Source organism: Cyprinus carpio, chromosome A23 (genome assembly GCF_018340385.1).
Source record: "Cyprinus carpio isolate SPL01 chromosome A23, ASM1834038v1, whole genome shotgun sequence".
Classification (NCBI taxonomy): domain Eukaryota; kingdom Metazoa; phylum Chordata; class Actinopteri; order Cypriniformes; family Cyprinidae; genus Cyprinus; species Cyprinus carpio.
This window is the reverse complement of record NC_056594.1, coordinates 11,616,811-11,639,868: the sequence shown is the minus strand read 5'-3', so window position 1 is coordinate 11,639,868 and position 23,058 is coordinate 11,616,811. Positions and strand designations below refer to the sequence as shown.

General features: G+C 37.2%; 1 protein-coding gene across 8 annotated transcripts in view; it reads right to left on the bottom strand.

Annotated features, from left to right (window-relative positions):
• The window catches only part of LOC109055120 (arginine-glutamic acid dipeptide repeats protein-like), a 155,201-nt gene that overhangs the window by 17,896 nt on the left and 114,247 nt on the right, over nucleotides 1-23,058 (bottom strand). For 6 of the 8 annotated variants that reach the window (XM_042713152.1, XM_042713151.1, XM_042713153.1 and 3 more), the window contains 6 exons: nucleotides 21,920-22,024; nucleotides 15,496-15,544; nucleotides 13,877-14,001; nucleotides 13,684-13,783; nucleotides 10,392-10,490; nucleotides 2,613-2,693 (listed from right to left, as the gene is read on the bottom strand). In XM_042713152.1, the coding sequence (XP_042569086.1) occupies nucleotides 2,613-2,693; nucleotides 10,392-10,490; nucleotides 13,684-13,783; nucleotides 13,877-14,001; nucleotides 15,496-15,544; nucleotides 21,920-22,024 (559 nt within the window). Of the gene's footprint in view, nucleotides 1-2,612; nucleotides 2,694-10,391; nucleotides 10,491-13,683; nucleotides 13,784-13,876; nucleotides 14,002-15,495; nucleotides 15,545-19,781; nucleotides 20,040-21,919; nucleotides 22,025-23,058 lie in introns of those variants that run through there. The other 2 variants (XM_042713157.1, XM_042713156.1) reach the window with 2 other exon arrangements.

Below are 23,058 nucleotides of genomic sequence, written 5' to 3'. Positions count from 1 at the left end.
CAAATGCGTCCTGCGCGTTCATATGCCCTGAATACTGCCAAAGATTATGTCGTATTTATAAGCTAAAATTAAAAAATTTGAGTTGCTACTGAGTTTTGAAGTCAGCAAAAAGTAGGACCGACCGTCACACAGAGAACATGCTGGATAAAAATGCACACTTCACAAGATCTCTAAGCTGGATTCGACTAAGTTTGCATGGTTTGTGAAATTAAATGTTCATTAGTCATTCAAAGATTTGTTTAAATTGTATAAGTGCATATTTGTTTAATGCTGACGGCAAACGAGTATTATAATGTTTGCCTTTCTATTACTAATAATTACTAATTACTAACAATATAAAAAGCAATCGTTATAATTAGGGCTGCACAATTTATCAAATTTCTAATCACAATTACAATTATGAATGCCACAATTACGTAATCATACAAAGCGGCAATTAATCGTTGATTAAAAGTCCACTCGTTATTCTGCACGCTTAAGATGTTATCTTAAGGGTTTTTGCATTGTTTTAGTTTCAGTATAACATTATCATACTATTCATATTTTTACTTTTTTTATAATTTAAAGAAACCAATCCGAGGCTTGAGGCTTGATACTATAGAAAAGCACTAAAGGTTTTTCAGTTAGAGTGTTTTCAGCTTGTTTATTCTCTTATCAAAATACGGCATGCAGTAAAACAATGGTATAAACATCATTCAATGTAAATTGTGATAATCCTAATTAATAATCGCAATTACATTTTCAAGGGAATAATCGACAATTATGATTTTTGTCATAATCGTGCAGCCCTAGTTATAATACTTTCTGTATACATTTATATATTTATTTAACCGTTCTATCGGATTATTAGACGGACTTCTATCCGTATTAGACAGAAATGTTAACAACGACAGTAAATGAGGGAGAATGTGAGTTATATATTTATTTAACCGTTCTATTGAACACATCGGCTAAGCAGAAAAACTTATCAGCCGATGCAGATATTTGAAAAATGCCAAATATCGGGCGATATATCTGAACACATCGTCCACTAGTACAAACTGACGGCAACTGAACAAATGTCTCCATTTGAATTGGGATTGCTATTAAATCAGTATAAAATTACATGACATTATTCTGTTAGGGGTAACAAATGTAAAAAAAGAAAAATATACAATGCATTTTAGGGGCTACAAAAAAAATTTAAATTAGAAAAAAAAATCATTTCCATGATGCAGACAATTGCAAAACAATTATTTGTACATAATACTGCCAGGGATAAAAGAAAATGCAGAAAATGAATAAATAAGCAAAACTTGCACTTACTCTCTCAATTCTAAAAAGAGGACATCAACATATCTTCTTTCCTTGTTGCAGGTAAACAAAAACCAACGAGTAACAAATTTCAGCACAAAAGTGCATCTCTTTACTTGCCAAACAGGTATCTGGTTGTGTACTCACACCAAGTTAATAATTACTTGCTCTGTATGTCACTTTGATGTTTCCTCTACAGGGTCACACAGTTCACTAATACATAATTAAAAAGGGTCAAATATGAATTCAACAGAATACGTGCTGTTCAGCATGAAGAGTCAAAACAAAACTATCAATGACTGTACTACTTCAAGGGTGACAGGTCTGTACGCAGCTTCCCTCTGCTAGGAGGGATTTTCTTCACTGACTAATCATTGAGCTAAGTCAATACTCCATAAAACATGCACATGATAACCGACCTATTAGCCAGAGCTTGTGTTTCAGTCTATCAGACATGACACCGAGGCCAGTAAAGCTAACAGATGAAAAAGGGAAAAAAAATAAAAAAATAAAAAAATTCACCTTAGATAACTGTAAAAAACACACACACACATAAAAAAACTATCGTAAGTGTATGTATAAATACATGTATACATATACAGATATATACATATATGGTATTTGAAATTAATATATTTAAAATATTTTTATTATAATACGTTATTGTATATAATGTAGAGTATAATAACATTAATGTATTTACTGTAAAATACTTTAATAGTTTAATAAAAGTTTAAAAGATAAGTTTCTAATATCATCCTAATATTTTCATGTACAAAACAAAACAAAAAACACAAACTTCTATGTACACCATGAAATGTAAAGTAATATGCATTTAACATTTTAACATAACCAAGGAATTTAAAAAGGTGCAGTCTAATTAAAAAAAAGAAAAAGTAACAAAATTGCATGTACTTTGCTAAAATTTCTATTAATTGCATTGTGCACGAAAACAGAAGTTTAACAAATTGTACTTTAAGCTTAAGATAAGTTTAGTTCTTTGAGCAATCAGCCATCAGGTGTGTAGCTGTACTGAGCAGTAACCAAAAATTATATAAACAGTCATGATTCTGTTTTGACTAAACATGTCTCAGGGCCCCTGTTCAAGCACCGAACATGCTTACTGTTAAATCTAATATTCATGCACTCAAGTCCATGCGTAAGCTATGGCTTTCAATCATTTCCTTAACCTCTACATTTTCGAAACCACTAAGATGTAGTTTCAATTTCAAAACAAATGAGAAACCACAGTGAAAAGGAGTTTGTTTTAGTGTCCAAGAACAATGACAAATGTATTCAATAGGAAACAAATGACTTACCGTCTCCTTATTAGGGAGCAAATCTTTCCGAATCCTAAAAAAGTTTTTCCCGTACTGCCTTAAACCTTTTATGAACCGTTTCTGTTGGGAAAAGAAGAGAGAAAAACAGTTAAAATTAGATTTTTATTCACCCATAACAACAGACATGAAGCTCTACACATACATTACATTGTGAAACGCAACGGGGAGAAAACAATGTTGTGATCTTAATCTGAAAATCTTTGCTTGTGCTAACACAGCTCAGCTACAGTGAAAAAAATGAGGGGAAATGACAACAAAAGCAGGAATAGAAGCCAAGATTAAACCACAGTGGAGTAGAAACACGATGGCAGCTCATCTGAAATCTTAGTGAAAGTTCATCAAGGCGATATGCATATGAGGTCACACAACACTAAAGTTCAAAACCAAAACTGAACTTCAATAAGTTACGACGAATCACAACACTTCTTGATCTTACAATTTTCACGCTCACACTTCAAACAGCTGCCTGATTCCTGCGTAAAGTACTAGAATTACAAACCCATTTGCTTACAGTTACTGCAAACAATCAGAACTTAAGCTAGTGTTTAAATAATCAGGTTTATGAATGTGAAAAACGACTGAAGCTCTAAACAAGAAGCAAGTACAGTTAATAAATTAAACAATCACTTAATAAAACTATAAGAAAATAACTTACAACACAAACTAAACTCCCAAAATAAAATGTGTTTACAAAGACTGCTGTAATACAAAAGGAGACTGTGTAGCTTGAATGCTTTTCTATTCCTTTAAGAGCCACAGACTGTGAGCCATAAAAAGCGGAGGCAGAAACATTCATAACCAGTGAAGCAGACAACCAGCAGATTTACTTTCTTGTTCCAGCCGCGAGCCCCACTCCACAGTCTCAGTCAACGGTCCTCAACAAACAAACTGTTTGGAAAGCCCATGAAAAGTCCACTCGGCACACGACCCAAATCTCTACGTCCACTTGTAGGCAAACAAAACGGAGGTGCAAATCCACAAAGTCTCCGAAGGTGCGTTGTTTTTTACGAGCAAGAGATAGCTTGTCACTCTCTGCTCCTCCACTACAAAGGGGAAGGCTTTACATGTGATCTTTCTGCTAGAGAGCCTCTGGTCTGCGGCTGGCTGGAAAACCTGGAACGGAGTTGTGCAATGCATGGTGGATTGCAGCGGTTGTGTCACACATGCATGTTCTGAGAGCTCTCTTTAAGAGTGTGTGTGCATGTACATCAACTCTACGTCTGCTCTTCTCATTATTCAGACTCCAACCTACTCATGGAGGTTTTTATAAGGGAACTGTACAGTTTCAGGGAGCACAAACCAGCGAGAAAAAGCCAGGGCAATCTTTGTAGAGGTTTTAAAGTTGACTGCAAAACCAGTCGTGGAGTTCCTCCGGCGCTCTTGGCCAACTTCTCAAATGCATACTGGTTATGTAACCGGGAACTGTTTACACAGTTTTAAAGAACAATCTTCAGTGAGGAAGGGAGCAAATATTACTTGTTTCTCTTAACAAGAGTTGAAAAAGAAACTAAATTAAATTAGGTGTTTGAGTATAATGAAAATCCAAATCCTGCAAATTAATACTACAAGCTTTTAAAACTACATCTACCCTCGCCAGGGCCTCCACAACGGGTTGACATACTTAACCATAAGTATTAGAAAAAACCCACCACAGACGGCACATTTCATCTGCTGTGGTAAAGAGGCGGATGATTAACCAGTAGGTGGTGCAATGTGCAAAATGAGCGTATGATGATCTTTAAATGCACCTATGACTAAAGTACTAGTTATGAGTTACAACATGTCAGACTCTCCAAGTACCTTAATTATTTCACTCAATGTTTTTATGGGTGTAACATCAAAGCAAGCAAAATAAAAAAGAATAGGGTTAGGGACAGAGACATGAAGTGCTAAAAAAGGTTTTGAAGATTAGAGACTGTACAAAATCTATCTGTCTGGTTACCCGAACCAGCATTTGACACTGTGACCACGTGCCAACAACAGCCACTTAACTAGAACAGCTATAATCTCACACTGACGAGTATCTAACAGCCTCATGTGTTAATGAATTCCCAGCCTGGTGACCACAGGTCTAAGGTTTGTACATGCACATTTTGTTTAACACATTAAGCATAAAACACGCCTTCATTATCCGAGGTCCTGGATCCAGACCCGGCAGGACAAAAATCAATTACACCTTCCAGAGTGGCGCGTGTTAGCAGCCTGATTATGTCACCTTAATTATGTTTCCACTACTGTAATATTTACCGTGCGCTACAGGCAGACGGCTACGTGCACGGCTGTCTCATTCGCTGTGTGTCGGCTCCACTTTAAGGCTCCATTTCAGCTGCCTGGGCTCACTGCACACTGAGCGCAACTAATAAATCATCCACCAATCTGCTCCCTGAATTGCTCTGCCTCTGCTACGATTGCTCTGGCCCGCCGTTGCTAGGCAACAGGGCAGATGACGGGAGGGACCAGAGAGCGAGGGGTGAGTGGAGGAGGGGTGAGAGGGGGAGGCGAACGCTACAGAGTCACCAGCCGCCCGCTCTGCTGAAACAACAGGCTTCTTTCTGTCAAAAATTGTTCCAGTGAGCTGGCTCTGCTTTCTGCCTCTCTCTCTCTGCTCGACAGTGACTTATTGTAAAAGAGAGAGGGGAGAAGGGAATACAGCTGAAAAGGCTTTTGTGATGCGTGTGCACTTCCTGCCTAAATCATAATTGTTAAAAGCTGTAAAACTGGTTAAGATCATTCGAGCATGTACAAATAGATGGTGTCAGACCACTCCGTACAAAACACACTACGTGTGTCCAACACAAACACACACACACACACACAAATGTTTTTGGACATTCTAGCATGTACACACACACACACACACAAGCATTCAGTGTCTGGCAGTCTTCAAATACCAGGAATGCCTAACATTTAGCTCAATGGCACAAACACAGGGGGGTCTTAAGAAATCAGTGTGCTTGGCCTTTCGCTGAGGCTGTTATGGGCGAACACGAATGAGTGAGTATACAATTACAGTCACATATTATAATCACACAAATATGATTCAACATGGCGTCAATGATGATGGTACTTTCACACACAAAGCGGCCACAAAGAGAGATGAGAGCCAGCCCACATCCTGTCCATTTCACCCTTCCATAACATCAAAACCACAACAGAAAAGAAGAGAGACACGAGGGAAAACTATCAAATGCTCAGACGTAGTACTAGTCCTATTAATATGAGCAGATGCCTGGAAAATGCTTCTAAATCAGGCCTTCGTTGCCGCCGCTTAAGCGTTTGCTTAGTGCTTGAGTCTATAAATATGCATAGATTCAGCTAAACCGCAGATTTTCTTGTGTACTGTGTAAAACCAAAGGTGACAGGAAATACTCCAACACGCTCTTCCTGCCTGTGCAACTCTCGTGGCAATAAAACAGTCTTTAAATCTGAGCACAACTGATTCCACTTCACACAACTAAAACAGTCCAGCAAAAGAGGAAATATATCCATCCAAATCAGAGGTTGACAACTGGTGGGTTGCAGGTCTTTTTATATTAAAGTCCTCGTGAACCGGAAGTTGCTGCCGACTTTATTTCAGTGTAGTGACGTATTTTTCCGCTGAAACGGAATATTGAATAGAGGGCATGGTTTTATGTTTGCGCTCCTCCCCTCTGTCTCTCACTCATAGTAACCTAACGGTTGGAGGGGTGTGTTTAAGGATATTCTGCACAAGCCGTCAAACTGACGTCATCAGAAAAGGAATGCCATTCTAGAGCGGAAGTAAATGTTCAGATTTTGATTGAAGATTATGAAGACAAACATTTTTTTTTTTCAGCGGATGAACTTGCACGGATTAATTGTTTACATCAAGACTAGCAATGTGCGCTAATAAAGTAAATAAAGTCAATTTTGATTTCATGCGGACTTTAAGGATGGCCATTTTTCAAAGATGTTGCATTAGAATATTTCGGCTCGTAAAAAAAATGCATATTCAAATATGTTAATTTAAATGACTTTTAATGACAATGACACTATTTTTTAATCAACTTTTTGTCATGATTTCTGAACAAGCTTATGAGGCGGCATTATAAACAACGTCAAGGTTTTCTTTTAGTTGAAAAAGTGTGCAAAAAAAGTATATATATATATATATGTGTGTGTGTGTGTGTGTGTGTGTGTATAATACATAAAGAACAAAAGCGTTCAAGCTCAAGCAGAGCAAACTAAAAAATTTAAATAAAGCAGACAGTGCCAATTACAGAACATACATATACTTGAGTTGGCCCAAGTTTATCTCGTTTATATTGCCTCACATTTTAGTGTTGAGAAAAACAATAATATCCACATGCTCTGGTACAATTTGGCTCCTCAGTCTGATAACAATAAGGACACGCACTGACACAGATGTTCCAGAGACACAAAGATATCGGTGTGATAAGTAATAGTCACGACACGATTTTGTGTTTTCTGTTCTTAAAGCACTCTCCCTCGAGGAAACTTAAAGGAAGCATGACTCGAGATCATTTGGCTATCAGATGCGCTCTCTTCTCGGCTCACTCGGGCTACAGCTGCGCTTACCAGCAGTCACGAATGCAATGATGGACAGCTGTCTTTTCTCAGTCAATGGTGTTTGGATTTCATGTGATTTCTCATTGTGGTGGTGATATTATAACTCTATAATTATAACAATAAATAAAAAATGTAATTTATAATTTTAATAATAAAAATAACTATAATTCATTTGATCAAAAGTAATTGCATATTGAAAGATCATTTAGCAAGATCATTTTGCTCACAGTAATTCTAAATTTCGCAAAGACATTCTGTGATCAAATAAATCAATCAATTAACACACTCCACAGCGCCACCCACTGCATTTAGTTATAATTGACTTTTAGTTTGTGTGCTTAGGATTTATCGATTCCTTGCATTTGTGGACAGCAAAATATTATTTTTCAAATAATAATTACAGTTTGAATATTCGACTATCTGTGCACAACCCTAGGTTATATAATTTCATAGTACTTAAACAGTATTTACAATTATAATTTTATTTGTAAACTTCAATAATACATATATATATATATATATATATATATATATATATATATATATATATATATATATATATATACACACACACACACGTTTGCATTTTGTGGTTACTGGATATCAATTTTATTATAATCAATACACCACAGTGATATATTTTAAAGTTAGATTTTCTTAATTTTATTCAATATATATAAATTTATACCATCTTATTCAACACATCACATTGGTATATTTTAAATCTAGATTTTAAGGACATTTTTGTACAATATCTTTTGTACTGTGTTGGGTCACCACTTAAAGTCCCATGTAAATTCTGGATCCTAAAGCAAACCAGTTGAAAACCACTGAGCTAAACTACTAAGTAACCTTCTAAGTGGGTGGTTAGTTCCATGATCCACAGAAAAAAGTTGAAAGTTTTAAAATATTCTTCCAATGTTCATAGACCCACCTCTCTTTATTCATGTGCATTTAGATTAATATTAAGAAGGAAGGTGTTTGATTGGAAAAAAATGTGCAGGCTTCTTCGTTCGCCACTGGGGGGCTGTAGTCTTGCCAGGTTGCCCACACAGCACTTCGATTTGGAGCTTCACGCTGCCATTTGTCAACCTGTGACAAGTCTGAGATAATATGCAGAAGGACAGAGGAGCAGATAGCAGCCCTCACTGTGGTCATATATCGGCACCCTGAAACAACACTCTGTGCTCTTTTTCTGCTCGTGTTTCAAAACCCAGTGAGCTGAATTTTCGGGCATTACAGGCACATTCGAACACAGCTCTCTTAAAAGGATAGTTCACCCCAAAATGGAAGTCATTTACTCAGCCACACGTTGTTCCAAATCTGTATGACTTTCTTTTGATTTTTGAAATGACATGAGAATGATTAAATTAGTAGATTTTATTTTTATTCTATCTACCTTCTACTTGTTCGATAATTAACTACACTACCTTACAAAAGTTTGGGGTCAAAAAGATTTGTTTTTAATGTTTTTTAAAACTGCATTTAAAAAAAAAAAATACATAAAACTGAAATAGCTTTTCTATTTGAATACATTTTTAAAAAACAATAGCATAACCATTTCCTAAATAAAAAATGAGGCCCTTTTAGGTATGTTTACATACAGTAGTTGTTGAATTAAGATCGGTGTTAAATCAAAAAATTTGTTTTCATGCAATTAGTCTTTTCATGTTCGACAACTGCTGTTTCTCTGTGTATTCGATTAGTTAAGTCCAACCCTAAGTTATATAAACCCTTACAGCAGACTAATTTTTCTTACACTGCATTACTAAAATAGCTTACACGGTTAAAGCGTGTTACATATGACATGCCATTTAAGAGCATTACTGCAGGATCTAAAAGAAATCTCCAGATAAACTGTGGCATGGGAAAAGAAATAAAATGGCATGCTCTTTCTTTCTGCTGCTGAAAGCGCTGCAGGCTAGGCGAACGGAAGAGAGGCTCAGAGGGCCGTGTCGAGCGGCTGAGGGAGACGGGTGACAAGTGACCCTGAAGAGGGGATGATTCTGTCACTTCTGAGACAGTCACTGTCACTTTTATTCACATTTCAAAAAGGAGCGATGGAAAAAGAGCAGGAATAATGAGGCCGTGGACCTGCAGGCTGAAAGAGAGAGAGAGAGAGAGAGAGAGAGCGAGGGAGTGATGGGGAGAGAGAGAGGAGAGAGAGAGAGAGAGAGAGAGAGAGAGCGAGGGGTGATAAATAAATGAGGAGCAGCGGGGCTGGTGCATGCATCCAAGGTCAGGGGTACATTTACACCTGTCCCTCAAGGCTGCAGGGCAGCAAAAGCACAACTTGAAATCAGATCGGGGGAGCAGTGTCCTTGACAGTGCAGCGGTGGTCTGGCTGGGTTACAGACGGGGAGGAGGAACAGCCTCCTGCAGGGTGCGCGCACACCACCAAGATAAACACCAACAGTGGTGTAATCGAGGCCTGCACTCATGCAGCATTTATTCAGCATCTCTATTATTCATCTCAGACAGACTGTTATACAGTTCGCTTCACACACGCGTCTCCTGCGTACATTAAAAAAACCAGGTCCACACTCAGTTAAGCATGCCGAAGCAAATCGATGCGCACAGGCTAATTGATTTTTTTAATGGGCTCGCTGGCACCATCAACATGACTCCTATTTATAAAATTCAGCCTTGTAGCTTTTAGTGAGTCTGTACATATATACTCACACAAACATGAGTATTGATTTTACTGGAGGAAAAAACTGTGGCATATTAAAGCCTCTTGGGAGGGAAATGTGGTAGTAAACATTTAGGAAACTTCTTGAATATTTATTTAGAAATCAAGCTCACTTGATGAATATGAAAGAAGTGGGGTTTATATAAATAAATGGTTTGTCCTGGGCTTCTGTATGATTCTGTCTGATTCATGTCAATCCTTTCAGGCTGTTATCAATGCTGCAGATCTCTTTCTATCTTTGTTTTCCTTATATATTAACGTCTGAAGCACAAAAAGCTTTCAGGTACTTGCATCAAATTTAAGTCTCTAACACAAGCTGACCAAGACTTTCTTTCCCCCTCCTTTGCTCCTCTCTCACTGGGAAGATTTATTCCACAAGCCATAAACAGGATGCAGCTGCCCTGTTCTGCTGGAGTTGGAATCCTGAGCACTTTTCAATGGACAACACAAAGCCAGTAATGCAGCGAAATTTGGCCTTCTCTCGCCACATAATGAAGAAAGTTAACTTGTTCACTCACCACTTCATCCTCTGACCAGCACTTCTCAATCAGCTTGGGCACTGGTTTCTTCACCAGCCGCTGCAGGGCTTTCCCGGCATCATAGCTGCTCTCATGAAGCTGTATAAAGGAAGACAGAGCACAAATTCACATTAATGATAGTTGCTTTGGAAAATTACCTTTACTGTAGTTTAAAATCTTTGTGTGTGTAAATGTAGTCAGCTATACTACCACTTACTGTTTAAATGTATAAATACCCAACAATATAATCATCTGAAGAAATCATGTGAAAAAAGTTAGGAAGAGAGTATACAAACTTAATATTTACTAAATGTGTTATTACCAAATGCTAATAAAACTTGAGTTAAAACCACAGAAAAAAAAAAAAAAAAAAAAAAAAAACTAGAACATACCCTATTTTAATCATAATGAGAGTCAACAAAACTAAACAACTAGCAAATACACTTTTTATCCTAACTTACTAAAAGGTGAAAATACTAAAAAAGTAATAAATCCAAGAAAGAAAAAAACGCCCTGATTTAACCTTGAGTTGAAAATGCTATAACTAATATAAATAAGATAAAAAAGCTAATTTAACTCTAACCTTGGTAAGAAACAAACAAATAATTATAATGAATAAAATTTAAATATAACTAGAGAACACCTACATTCAATTGTGTTGAAAACACTAAATACAACAAATGAACACAATAATTAATCCTAACTTCACAGGAAAACTCTCAAGTAAAAAACAATAAATACAAAGAGAAAATACACAAATTTTCCCTAAATTGAGTCAAAAATAGTAACATTTAATAAAACTAAAAAATACAAAAAAAAAAACCCAACACTGAATAGAATTAGTGAAACGACAATTTTTAAAAAATAATTTAAATAGAAAACATTCTGACTTAATGTCATTTAAAGTCAGCATTTAATTAATAATTTCATTATTAAAACTGGGCCATGAAAAACAGCAATACATTTTCAAGCCACAAAAATAATGGATACTTGTTGCTAGAAGTGTGACACTACTTTGAAAACAGCTAACTATCACACTAATGCAAAAGTGGCTACTAGTAGTTAAGTTAATAGTGTGGCTTATTTTAGCCATTTACTTCACAGCTGATTGTTACAATATGAGGAAACCATCATATTGGATTGCTATCGACTCATTTTTTCCCAGTGTAAGGACAGCCTGAACACTGTAACAGTGATTGGCTCCCTATAAACGTGTCAGATAGGGTGAGTTTGGACAGCTGGGCTGGGAATCTGAAAGCCATTAAGTACTGAGCAGGCAAATAAGAGTGAACTCAAATAACCTAAAATATACTGCCAAAAAAAGCAGCCAAGCAAGCCTCAAGGATGACGCCGAAAAAAAAACACTGCAATATGACTCAGAACGTCCAGACAAGCTGCTTATTATACTAGCCATTAACAATGGAGCATTTTGTCGCAAACTGATGCAAGTAACTATTTAAAGGCTTGAAGTTTCCCACAGCAGGTTTGTTTACAAAAATGTTTGAACACAGAACAATATCTGGTTGGAGTGCAGAGCTAAATCATTCTTCCTGCATCTCCACTGGAGACAAGTTGGTCGGTTCAAAACACACAATTCAGCATCAGCAATCATTTCTAAAATGGCTACAACAAAGCAGCTTGTCAAAGGCAAGCAGGTACCAGACTGAGGCACGTGGTGGTTTACGCCGAAAGCACATTGGAATTGCAGATGAGTGGAAAAAGGTCAGGAAACGGTGAACCTCCGCTCACATTAATTCTCTGCTTATCCACTTCTCAGTCAAAATGGAAATGTCATGTTTATTACATTTCAGGTTCATTTGTCGAATGCTTTTTTTAAAGGCTAGCAAAGACAAGGAGAGGAATTGGTTTGATAACGGCTCACAGGCTGTCCGACATGGGTGGCATTAGCATTTCACGCTGTATGTTCTGTACTAGACCGGGTAACTTGTCCAGTGGGGGCTGATAAATTCGGCTTTGCAAAAAGCTCAGCTGTCAAGGGCCATTGAGCATTAATGAAGCCATGAATTACACCCCTCGTTCAGACATTCTACAATCGCAGACATCACTGAGGAGCTCTTCAACGCCAATTTACTAGCATGTTTTGATGGCCCCTGGTGCCTGTGTCTTTCCCGAGGCGAGGCTGTGTTCAGAGAGCGCAGCCTGAGGTGCACCGCTGAGAAGGTGAACAAATGTGAGTGAAAACGCTGAGGGATTTTTTTTTTATCTTTTGACAATTAGGCATGAAGCCTGCTAGGGACATCTTACTTCACTGTGTCTCTTAATTGTGCTGGGCGCTTAATTGGCCAAGACAAATCGGGTTTAACTGCTGTACTGAATAAGTAGGGGAGCTTCGATACGCAGAAGAGTCTGCTGTATAAAGACGGCATAAACAGACAGATTTGTATGTCGCACTTAAATTCCTTTGAAGGCCAAGAAAACGTGTCACGACCACAAACCACACAATTAATAAAACTGGGAAGTAAACAGAGCCACAAAACATATGTAATAATCTCTTTTAGACCCAAGGTTCTGTTAAAACTATTTCCTCCTGAGCCTGAATGATTAATTATATAGAAGATGGCTCTTCCTGACACCTGTGATCTCTCTGTTAAACCCATCCAGTGCCTGGACCTCTTTATGGTTTTGACATTATGACATTTTATGGTTTTCTCAACCATGAGTAATGTGCCTAATTCCTCTTTGTGTTTTTACTAATTAGCTTTACAGTAAAATGACAATAAATACTGGTAATAGCATACCAAAAATGCACTCAGAATGAATCACCACTTATAAAGCGGCAGATCAGGTCAGTGCCTGAAAAAGCACTCAGTACAGCAGCAACATTGTGATGAGGAGAAGTCATTTGATACTAATAGTCTGATAAATCTACATTCTGATCAATCAACATTGCTGATTATTTGCATCTCATGTTTGGTTCTTAGAAAATGACCAGAAGATAATTAAAACAAAACACATGACTTAAATAGATCAACAAGGTTTTACCATGCTATGCTATTATTATTATTACTAAAAGGTTTAAACAACAAGCAAAACCATAGCCCAAACACTTAAAAATATTAAAGAATAAAAAGATAAAAATAATATTACAGAAAATAATAAACATTATCATTATAAAACGTTACAATAAAAACAGCAAACATCTTCTTTGGCGTAAAAGCTAATCACTATCAAAATAAAATAACTTTCCATTCTCTGTTTTATGTTTTTTCAAATCTAATTTTAGTATTGGCCCAGTAATCTGGAGTAAAGGTCAGTTATGTTATCAGCTTACAGTGTTTAATGCGTTGAGTGTAGTGTCGTCTCGTGAGGCGGCGATGCAGCCGTCCTCTGTTGACCCCCCATCACACATCCCTGCAAACGCTGCCATGCTCCTGCCAACCACAGAGAGGGAATACTGATGAGGTCAAAGCTGACAATGACTCATTGTACAACATTACTGAAAAGCGGATTGACGTGGGGCTTACCTGGCTGCCCGCAGGTACATGAGCAGGTCACAGTCGTTGACCCCAGGCATCCAGACCAGCTCCTCATTCTCTGTCACGGTCTGACCTCCAGGAGAGGGAAAGGGCTGGAGCTCTGGCAGCTTGGCCTAATTTGGCAAAGAGCAGAGGGGACGGACAGCTGCGGTTACAACACAAATAGCACTAGTGATGAGTGCTAAATATCAATTTTCAAATTCATTTGATCTCCACATGCATTGAGCCGACGGAGGGGTGCGAACAATCACGGATGATTAAAAGACATCACTTGAATTAATGAGGCAACTAAACATCAGCTTCCCCTTGTGTGCAGAAATATTATGTTTAAACTAGATTTTTCTAGGTGACGTTGATGTAAGACATTGTAGGCGGTTACCATGGAGCTGCTATGTGGTTGCTAAGGTGTTTTTTAGTTAATTATCAGGAGGTCATGCGTGCCTAATGCCCAAATATGAGCAAGCATAACTAATAATCTCACAATACTGTTTTATTTGGGGATGGTAAGATTTTATGTTTTTGAAAGAAATTGCTTATGCTCACAAAGCCTGGATTTATTTGATGAAAACACAGAATTTTTTGTTATAAGATATTATTAGAATTTAAGACAACTGTTTTCTATTTCAATATATTTTAAACTTAGTTTTTAAACTTATAACTTATTCCTGCACTGGCAAAACTGAATATTTTATGGCCATCACTGCAGTCTTCAGTGTCACATGATCCTTCAGATATCATTCTAATATGCTGATTTGATGCTCAAGAAACATTATCAGTGTTAAAAGCACTGGACACACTGAACGACTTAGAACAGCATTAGTATGCTTTCACCCATGTTTCTTGTACATCGTGTCCCGAAACCCTAGACTAAACTCCTTCAGCAGAATGTTGCCAGGGTAAAATACAAAAATAATGCACTCAAATAAATCCTAAGAGAAAACCTCAAAAGTTATTTCCTAACATATAACTAACATTCAGTTCTAAAGTCTTACAGATCCGTTCGCGTTGGATCAATTTCCATGGTGCGCTAGCCTGTAATGGCCGGCCCTGCAGATCTTTTATTACCGCAAACTTCATCTAAAGTCGTCTGAAGTAACCCTGGGCAGAGGTCCTGCCGCTGGTTTCACTCCACATGATAACTCAAACAGATCTCTGGGAGGATATACACTAAAACATCTGACATTAATTGCTAGTGGTGCTTGGTCTTTCATCGTGTGCCATCTTCTTTAGCGATCTCCCTTTTGGCTTTTCAATTTCAGACCGCTGTGACCGTTCCTAATTCCCATAAAACACTGCTGAATGTGTCTAATAAATCCCACACCCTCCGAACAGCCAATTTCCAAACACACTATTCCATATGAATGCTGCACTGCATGAAAAATCCATCAACCATCTTCTTGAATGCGTGACGAGGACATGTTCAAGTTAAATATCCAGGTGACAGAGGACCAGAGGTAATGTCTAAGCAGTCCTTGTGCTTGTCAATCAAGCAACTGCTTAACATGAGCTTCGGATATTACAGTTCAATCCACACCACAAGCTTTTAACAAGCAATGTCAGGGAAGACAAGGTTTCATATAACATGCTAAGCATTTATAGAGACATACCTGGTGACTGGGACCGACTCGAATCTCCCCCTGTGTACTGTTTAATCGCCTGAGGAAAAAAGAGAGAGAAAGAGCAAAAATAAGTTGGTTATGAAATGTCATACATATAAGTCATACTATTTTCTTAGTATATAAGTGTCATGCAGTATAACAAACTCAACCTCTTGGAGTTAAGTATAGTGTGTCATATAATGGAGACTGACATCTCTAGTTACTTGGGACTTAAATTGTATTAGTATTAAAAGCCCAGATTGTTAACCTTCAGACTATAACAACCTTTCAGCTGGTTTATTTATATGTTTTTACCTCTCTAAAACATTTTCAACGCCCTGACGGTGGTTTTAGGGAATTATACGGCTTTAGCAACACAATACGATAATCACATTAATGCATGATTCACATTAATGCATAATAGAGCCTAAGAGGAAATGGTGTGGATTTAAATCTATAGACCGAACAAAGGCACAAAAGGTGACAAACAGTGCAGTCGACGTTATTCTCGTTGTTTTTGTGGAGGTGCACTACAATAGCCCCCAAAAGGCCAGATGATAAGCAGGGGGAGAGGAGCCCTGGAAGGGCTGCTGTTACAAATCCATGGCAGTAACCATGGCAACTACAATTTAATAATAGTGTTCCGATCTCCAGCTGCAGTGGATTAAAGAAAATGACAAGATGTTCCTTTTGAAAAGCCTTCTCCGCTCCGTTGCCACGGCAACAGCGCTGATTTTCAAATAGCCAGGCACAGAATAGGGCCCAGAAACTGTCACTATGATTTGCGTCCAAGAGTAGCTCTCACTTCACCGCCGGGCTGGCTGCCCGAACCTGGCTGCAAAGTGAAGAGAGGTTAGGGCCTCAAATCATATCCCCCTTCATCTGGGTACATTTCATAAACAACCCCTCTCTCTCTCCCTTCAGCGCGATCCACTAAAAACACAAGCTCTGTCAATGGAGGAAATTCCACACTGAAACAAATATGGCAGACGGATGAAGCAGCAGCAGCCAGGCCTTCATTAAAAGCTTTTCAGCATTGAGCTGTTTAAAGTTTTAAGAGTCTGATTCTAATGCTTGTGACTCCTATAATGAAAGACAAATCCACATGAAATAAATCGCCAGGCAAGCATTATGGCGCTCTTGTCTGAAACCGAATCTGCTGCGAGATGATGGCGATAGTGGAGGGGAGAAATCACTCGGCCGGGTTCCTAAATATTCTGCAGGCTCTGCATTTTTGGAGGCTCTGAATTAGGCAGCAAAGCACACAAGAGTCTAAGAGTACGATCTCAAGGCTGCCACAGTAAGATCGCATACAGAACAATCTCTCCAACATGCATCAAGGCAAAATGTGAACAATTTAGCTAGTGGAGGAAAATAAAGTCCTATTGTTTTTTATAGAATGATTAAATTGTGTTACAAGAATAGAAGTTACAAGAGAGACATATTTAGATGAAACCTACTGTAAACCTAGGGCTGGGCGATAATTCAATAACGATAATTATCGCGATATAATTTTCCTCGATAAAACATTATGAAGAGTTCTATAAATGTTAGATATAATGTTTATGCACCAAAAGTGGAACGAAACAGTGCGACTCATTTGAATCGTGCCACATGGACCATTTATCCGCTTGGATCAAAGTACAAACTGCCGCGCGGCGCGAGTTAACTAGAGCAGATGCGTTTTATTCGGTCACGAGTGTGAAGCGCGAATAGAGCGATGGAGACAAATGACTGTGTGATTTAAAACTAGTTTAAAGCCAAACAGGAGAAACACTGTGTGCAACCAGACAGTCAGAAGGCTTTTCAATCTACACAACGCCATCATTTACCATGGGTTTACTGTAGTAACACTCCCTGCACCATGGTATTGTGGCAGAAATTTGGGACTTTCACGTTGAATTTTATTACAGGAGTAATAGTATATAATTATAGTATGTATTTGTGATTAAGCTATAGCATGTGTGCATTTATACTGAATATTTTTACCATGGTACTGAGGTGCTATATGTGTGGTTTTAACTGTGTTTATCATGATTCAAATGTATGTTAATATGGGAGACCAATGCTTAATAAAAAAAAAAAAAAAAAAACTTGGTCAGAATAAATTTAACAATATAAAACTGAGGTTGCTATAATTTTTAGAGGTTACTGATTTTGATAATGAACAGATATCTACCTCTGCATCCTAAATCAAGCTACTTTCAAATGTGCATTCGTAAGAGACAAAAAAGTGATATTAATATTATCAGGCAACCCAAACCTGTTTCTTGATTTGAAACAATAGCACTCATTAGAACATGCAGAAACTAAGAAAGTAATTTTTCTATTTAGATATTTATTTTAAGGAGAATTAATGGTCTGGTTTCTATAACTTTTGCTCACTTTGGAGCAAAAATCTGGCTTTAAACTTGAAAGAAAAAAAGATTTGACATGTTTCTGATTTATAAAATAGCTCTGGCTTGAAAACTGCATGGAAAGACAAAAAAGTAAGATATATTCCGGCAAACCAAACTTTTGAAACAATAGCACTTTAAAATCGAATTAATGATTCTATAACTTTTGCTCAATAACTTTTGCTCACTTTGGAGCAAAAATCTGGCTTTAAACTTGAAAGAAAAAAAGATTTGACATGTATCGTGATAATTATCGAAATCGACTGATATGAAAATATCACCCAGCATTTTATAAACCTAAAATACTTCAACATGGAAATAATGAATTATACAACATTAAGAGATTATATATTTTTATATTTATATTGACATTTAAGAATTTGGCAGACTTCTGTTGCATTTCCTGGGAGTCAAACCCATGACTCTGGCTTTGTTAGCGCCACGTTCTATTGTTTGAGATACCGGAACACTTTAATTAGAATAATTCAAAGATATGTTATTGAATAACATTAATAAAACAGAATATAATATTTTTAATTTTACAATCACACACTCCATACAATTTCTTATTAGGTTATTATTAGTACAGACAAATATTAACTTAGACTAATCTTTAATTAACCTATTAACAAAAAATCAATTTGAATGAACCATGTCCATTTTACAGGTGTAACTAAGACTCCCAGACAAGCCTGACAATTTGACTATGAACTTATACACTATGTAACAATTTTGGAGAAAAACAAACAAACACAAAACCTTTTTCACTCAGTGGGTATTTTGTTAAAGAACTGAACAAACACAAAAAAAACAACAACAACAACAAAAAAAAAAAACATCTACACTCAGATGATAAAGTGAAGTGGTCATCTGAAGGGACAAACTAAAATTCAAACATTGATCTTAATATGAGTCTGACTCAACATGTGTGAACACTTATGCCAGGGACATTCCCTGGCTTGACATCCCTTGAATCAAAAGGTCAGAAAATTGCACTGGACAGGCAAATGAAAAATACCAGCGTGATATTCCTGAGACACATGCTTTTAAAACATGTAAGATCACATATAATGGTATCTTGGAGTGTCTCCATGCTTACGAAACTCACACCAATACAATCATTTTAAATGTGTACTTTTTGTGGTACTCATTACAGAAAAGTGCTGAGTTTCCAAATGTGCTTATTTCACAAACTACAGATTCATCATAATTAAAACAAACAGCTTATACATATTTCAAGCTTATGAAATAAAAAACTAGAAACAAATCTTAAAATACAATTATCATACACTACATGTCCTTTAATAGCAACAGTAGCTCCAGCACATGAAGCCTGAAAGCACAAGCACAACATCCTGTATATTTTGACTCGACCACGCGCGCGGCAATCAAGCCCGGCCACGCCCCCTCCATCAATATCCTCCAATCACCGCACGACTCCGAAACGCCTATAACACACCGAATAAACATTACTCAACTTTTATTTACAGCGCTACAAAACCCTTCAGAACAGCGGATGCTTTCATTATACATCTTAAAGTGAGCACAAAGCACCCAACTCTATCCTACGCCATGTCATCCCGACTGTCAACACAATCCAGCGTACTGCGAAGTCATAACACGACCGTCTCTTTATTATATTCATTCTGTCAAAAACAAAGTTCAGTCGCTCATGTCAGACAATCCGCGTGCAGACCGCATATAAAACACTAATATGAGAGCACACTGCGTTGACGTTAGCACAGACGGCTAAAGCTACTGACAGCAACATATAAACAACCGGACAACGCTATCAACGCGATTTAAAGCACGGACAGCTGTTTCATTCAGTCATACACGTATATAACACTATGACGCGCGCGGATCGCTTAACATGTGAAGACAGGCATGCTAACGTACCTGCGCGGACTGAACAGGTCGTCCATGTCGGAGCCACAGCGGCTGTTTTATTTGACAGAGTGAGGAATAAAGTGTCCTCTCGCACCTATTTGTGTAGGTACTCAAAATGGAGGCTCACGCATTCAGTCAGCTTTTACACTGAGCTTGTGCCGTGACCGACAGACAGCACTGAGCATGTGCCGCGACCTCACACACACACGCGCGCGCGAGCGCAGAGGAATCACAGCCCATCTCTCCTGCTCTCTCTCTCACACACACACACCATGCTGCTGCATACCAAACAAGCAGGAGGGGAGAGTCGAGAGGGCGATAGACTGTGATTGAGTGGGGGACCCTTGAAGGGGGCTCCCAAACAGCAACTGAACACCATTCCTTCTCTGTGTTTATCCGCCGCAGCATCTTATTACCCCTCAAACTTCCCCTGTCCTCTCCCCGGGCTCCTAATGCATCCCATTATTGGAGCATCACATGACTATGGTAATGGGTTCTACTGTAATCCTGCTTTTTTCCTGCTGGATGACACAAGCATCCAGGCTATGATTGTAATACACAAAGGAATGGGGGGTTTAACTCTATTCATTCCCAATATGCTTGGACATTTAATAGAGATGTCACATTATGAGCGTGTAATATTGTACGTTTACATATTTAAAAATGCACACATCATTTACGAATAAAATAATTGTAATCACTATAAATAGACAGTGGGACACATTATGGTATGTATACAATAAATAACTCATACAGGCCTAAATGAAGAGGAGTAAATGAATTAATTAGTAAATATTAATTTTTCATTGAGTATTTTTCCCCAATTCCTTTAATGTTTAATTTGTTTAAAATGTTTAATTCCTTTGCATGTTTAATACATCTCAGAAAAATGTTATATCAATTTTAAATTTAAGTATGTCTAAATAGTTAGACTTTATTTAAAAAGTAGCGTATTAACAACAAAAACATTGCCATTTTAAAACAAATCTTTGTTCTTTGTACTGTAATGGAAGTGCACAACAGAGACAAGGCCGTAAAATATTTAATGGATATTCGAGCAAAGCCTGGATGATTGTTACAGTAGGAAATAAACTTTGAAAGGTGTCTTACATTACATTATTAATACAACAGTGTGGCTAGCATGTCAGACTTAGTCATGCAGTAAAAAAATCCAACATCATCCATTTCCTGTCATGTATTGATATTTTAATTTATTATAACATGTATCTGTGAGAAAAGGACTTTTTAATAATGAGTCTTCACAGCATAAAAAAAATGTAACCGCACATTTCTTCCTATAGCAAGCAAGCTTAAAATCAGATTTCCAAGAACCATTACATTTTATGGTCAAATATTAAAGTATTTAATATATAATATTATGGTCAAAAATCTAAGTATATATACTACTGTTGAAATGTTTGGGGGTATATATATATATATATATATAATATATATATATATATATATATATATATATATATACTATATATATATATATAATATACATATTATGTTTATGTTAATAAAGACATTTATAATGTTACAAAAATATCAAATAAATGGTTCTTTTAAACTTTCTATTCCTCAAAAAATCTTGAAACAGTTTCCATAAAAGTATTAAGCAGCACAATTGTTTTCAACATTGATAATTAGAAGTGTTTTTTGAGCATTAAATCAGCACAGATTTCTGAAGGATTATTTTAAATTGTAATTTTTACAAAATTACACAATGCTTCTTTTTTTTTTATTGTGTTTTGATCAAATAAATGCAGTCTCCGTGAGAAGACTACTTTAAAAACAATAACCCCAAACTTATGAACACGTGCATATTTTTATGGGCAATATTTAATGCAAAATTGAGGTGTGATAAAATTCCCCAAAATGCAGGAGATGGAAAATAAAACTCATAAAGCAGACTTCCACTGTCAAAGACAGGCTATAAAACAGACGACTGTATTCTTCATGACTGAATCTATTCTCAAACTGCCTTCATGCACTACAGGACAATTTAGAGTGAATAAAGAAAACCCAGCCACTGCACACCTGATATGAATCATAAAATCTCTATTTGTAAAATATTGTGACAGAGGATCTAGAGACAGAACATGCCTGAGGAGGGCCGATTATTGAAGTCAGTAAAGGCTTACCTGGTTTCTGGGTTATATCCTAAGATGTAGAAGAAAGAGTCGATTCGTGCTTTGAACTCCCTGGCAGCAAATATGTCAGAAAAGTGTGAAATGTTACATTTCCCCCTGCAAAGAAATAGAGCAAACAAATCAGTGTCATGGTGCAAAAACATTTCCAGATTTACTCTTAAAGGAATAGTTCACCTAAAATATTTCCCATTATTATTTACTTACTCTTATTTATATTAACATATCATTGTGTGTACACATTAAATGCTGTTCCTTTTATTTTGCCTGTTTTTTATTTAATTTTGTGTACAAATTTAATTTTGTTATTTTGTTTTGGATTTTTATGCGTGGGTAATCTTGGGGGTTACAGGATCAGAGTATTTCTGTATAGTTGTATTATTAATGCTCTTTCCCTTCATCCTGTTAAGTCAAACATTGCAGAGTGAAAAACCTCTACGAATCATGACATTTTTACAATCCACTCCTTTCTGCACTATACATTTCCAATGTCAGGGCATATCAAAATAATAGGCATCAGTGTTTTTGCACTGGTTCAATACCTTGCTCATAAGATGAAAGGACCGTGAGGCTTGGAGAAGGCATTACGACATGCTAGCGGAATTCATTGTGTTTATCTAAAGCCCTGTAATAAGTTAAATCAAAGGGCTCTCTGTGCAGCAGAAGTTGCAGCTAATTTGCCCTGAAATAAGTGGTTCAGAGCTGAGGCTTAGTGTGCTGCTTCCAGATGGTTTCAGTTAAGAGAGAGGGAAGGAACAGAGCGAGGAAGAAAAAGAGGGGGAAAATACATCACATGGGTAAAGACAGACTGAGAAGGTCTGGTTTTTTGACAATAAGCATGGCTGTACTCTTTTTCCTGAACCTCATCGCAAAAGAACGTAATTGCTTTCAGTAAATCTTTGCATGCAGAATCGCTGTGAAATGGTAGTCTGTACTGAGACGAACACTCCTGTAGTCAACTGAGAGGATCAAAATGTCTGTTAACAGCTCTTAAAAACACCATTCTTACATCCCACAGCATCTGTACCTGCCAGAGGTTTCTTTAATGACTAGAAATCATGGGAGCTAGTGCTGGCTTTTATTCACAATGCATTTGCATTTTCATTAGAGTAGTTTCACAAGTTGCCAGTGAG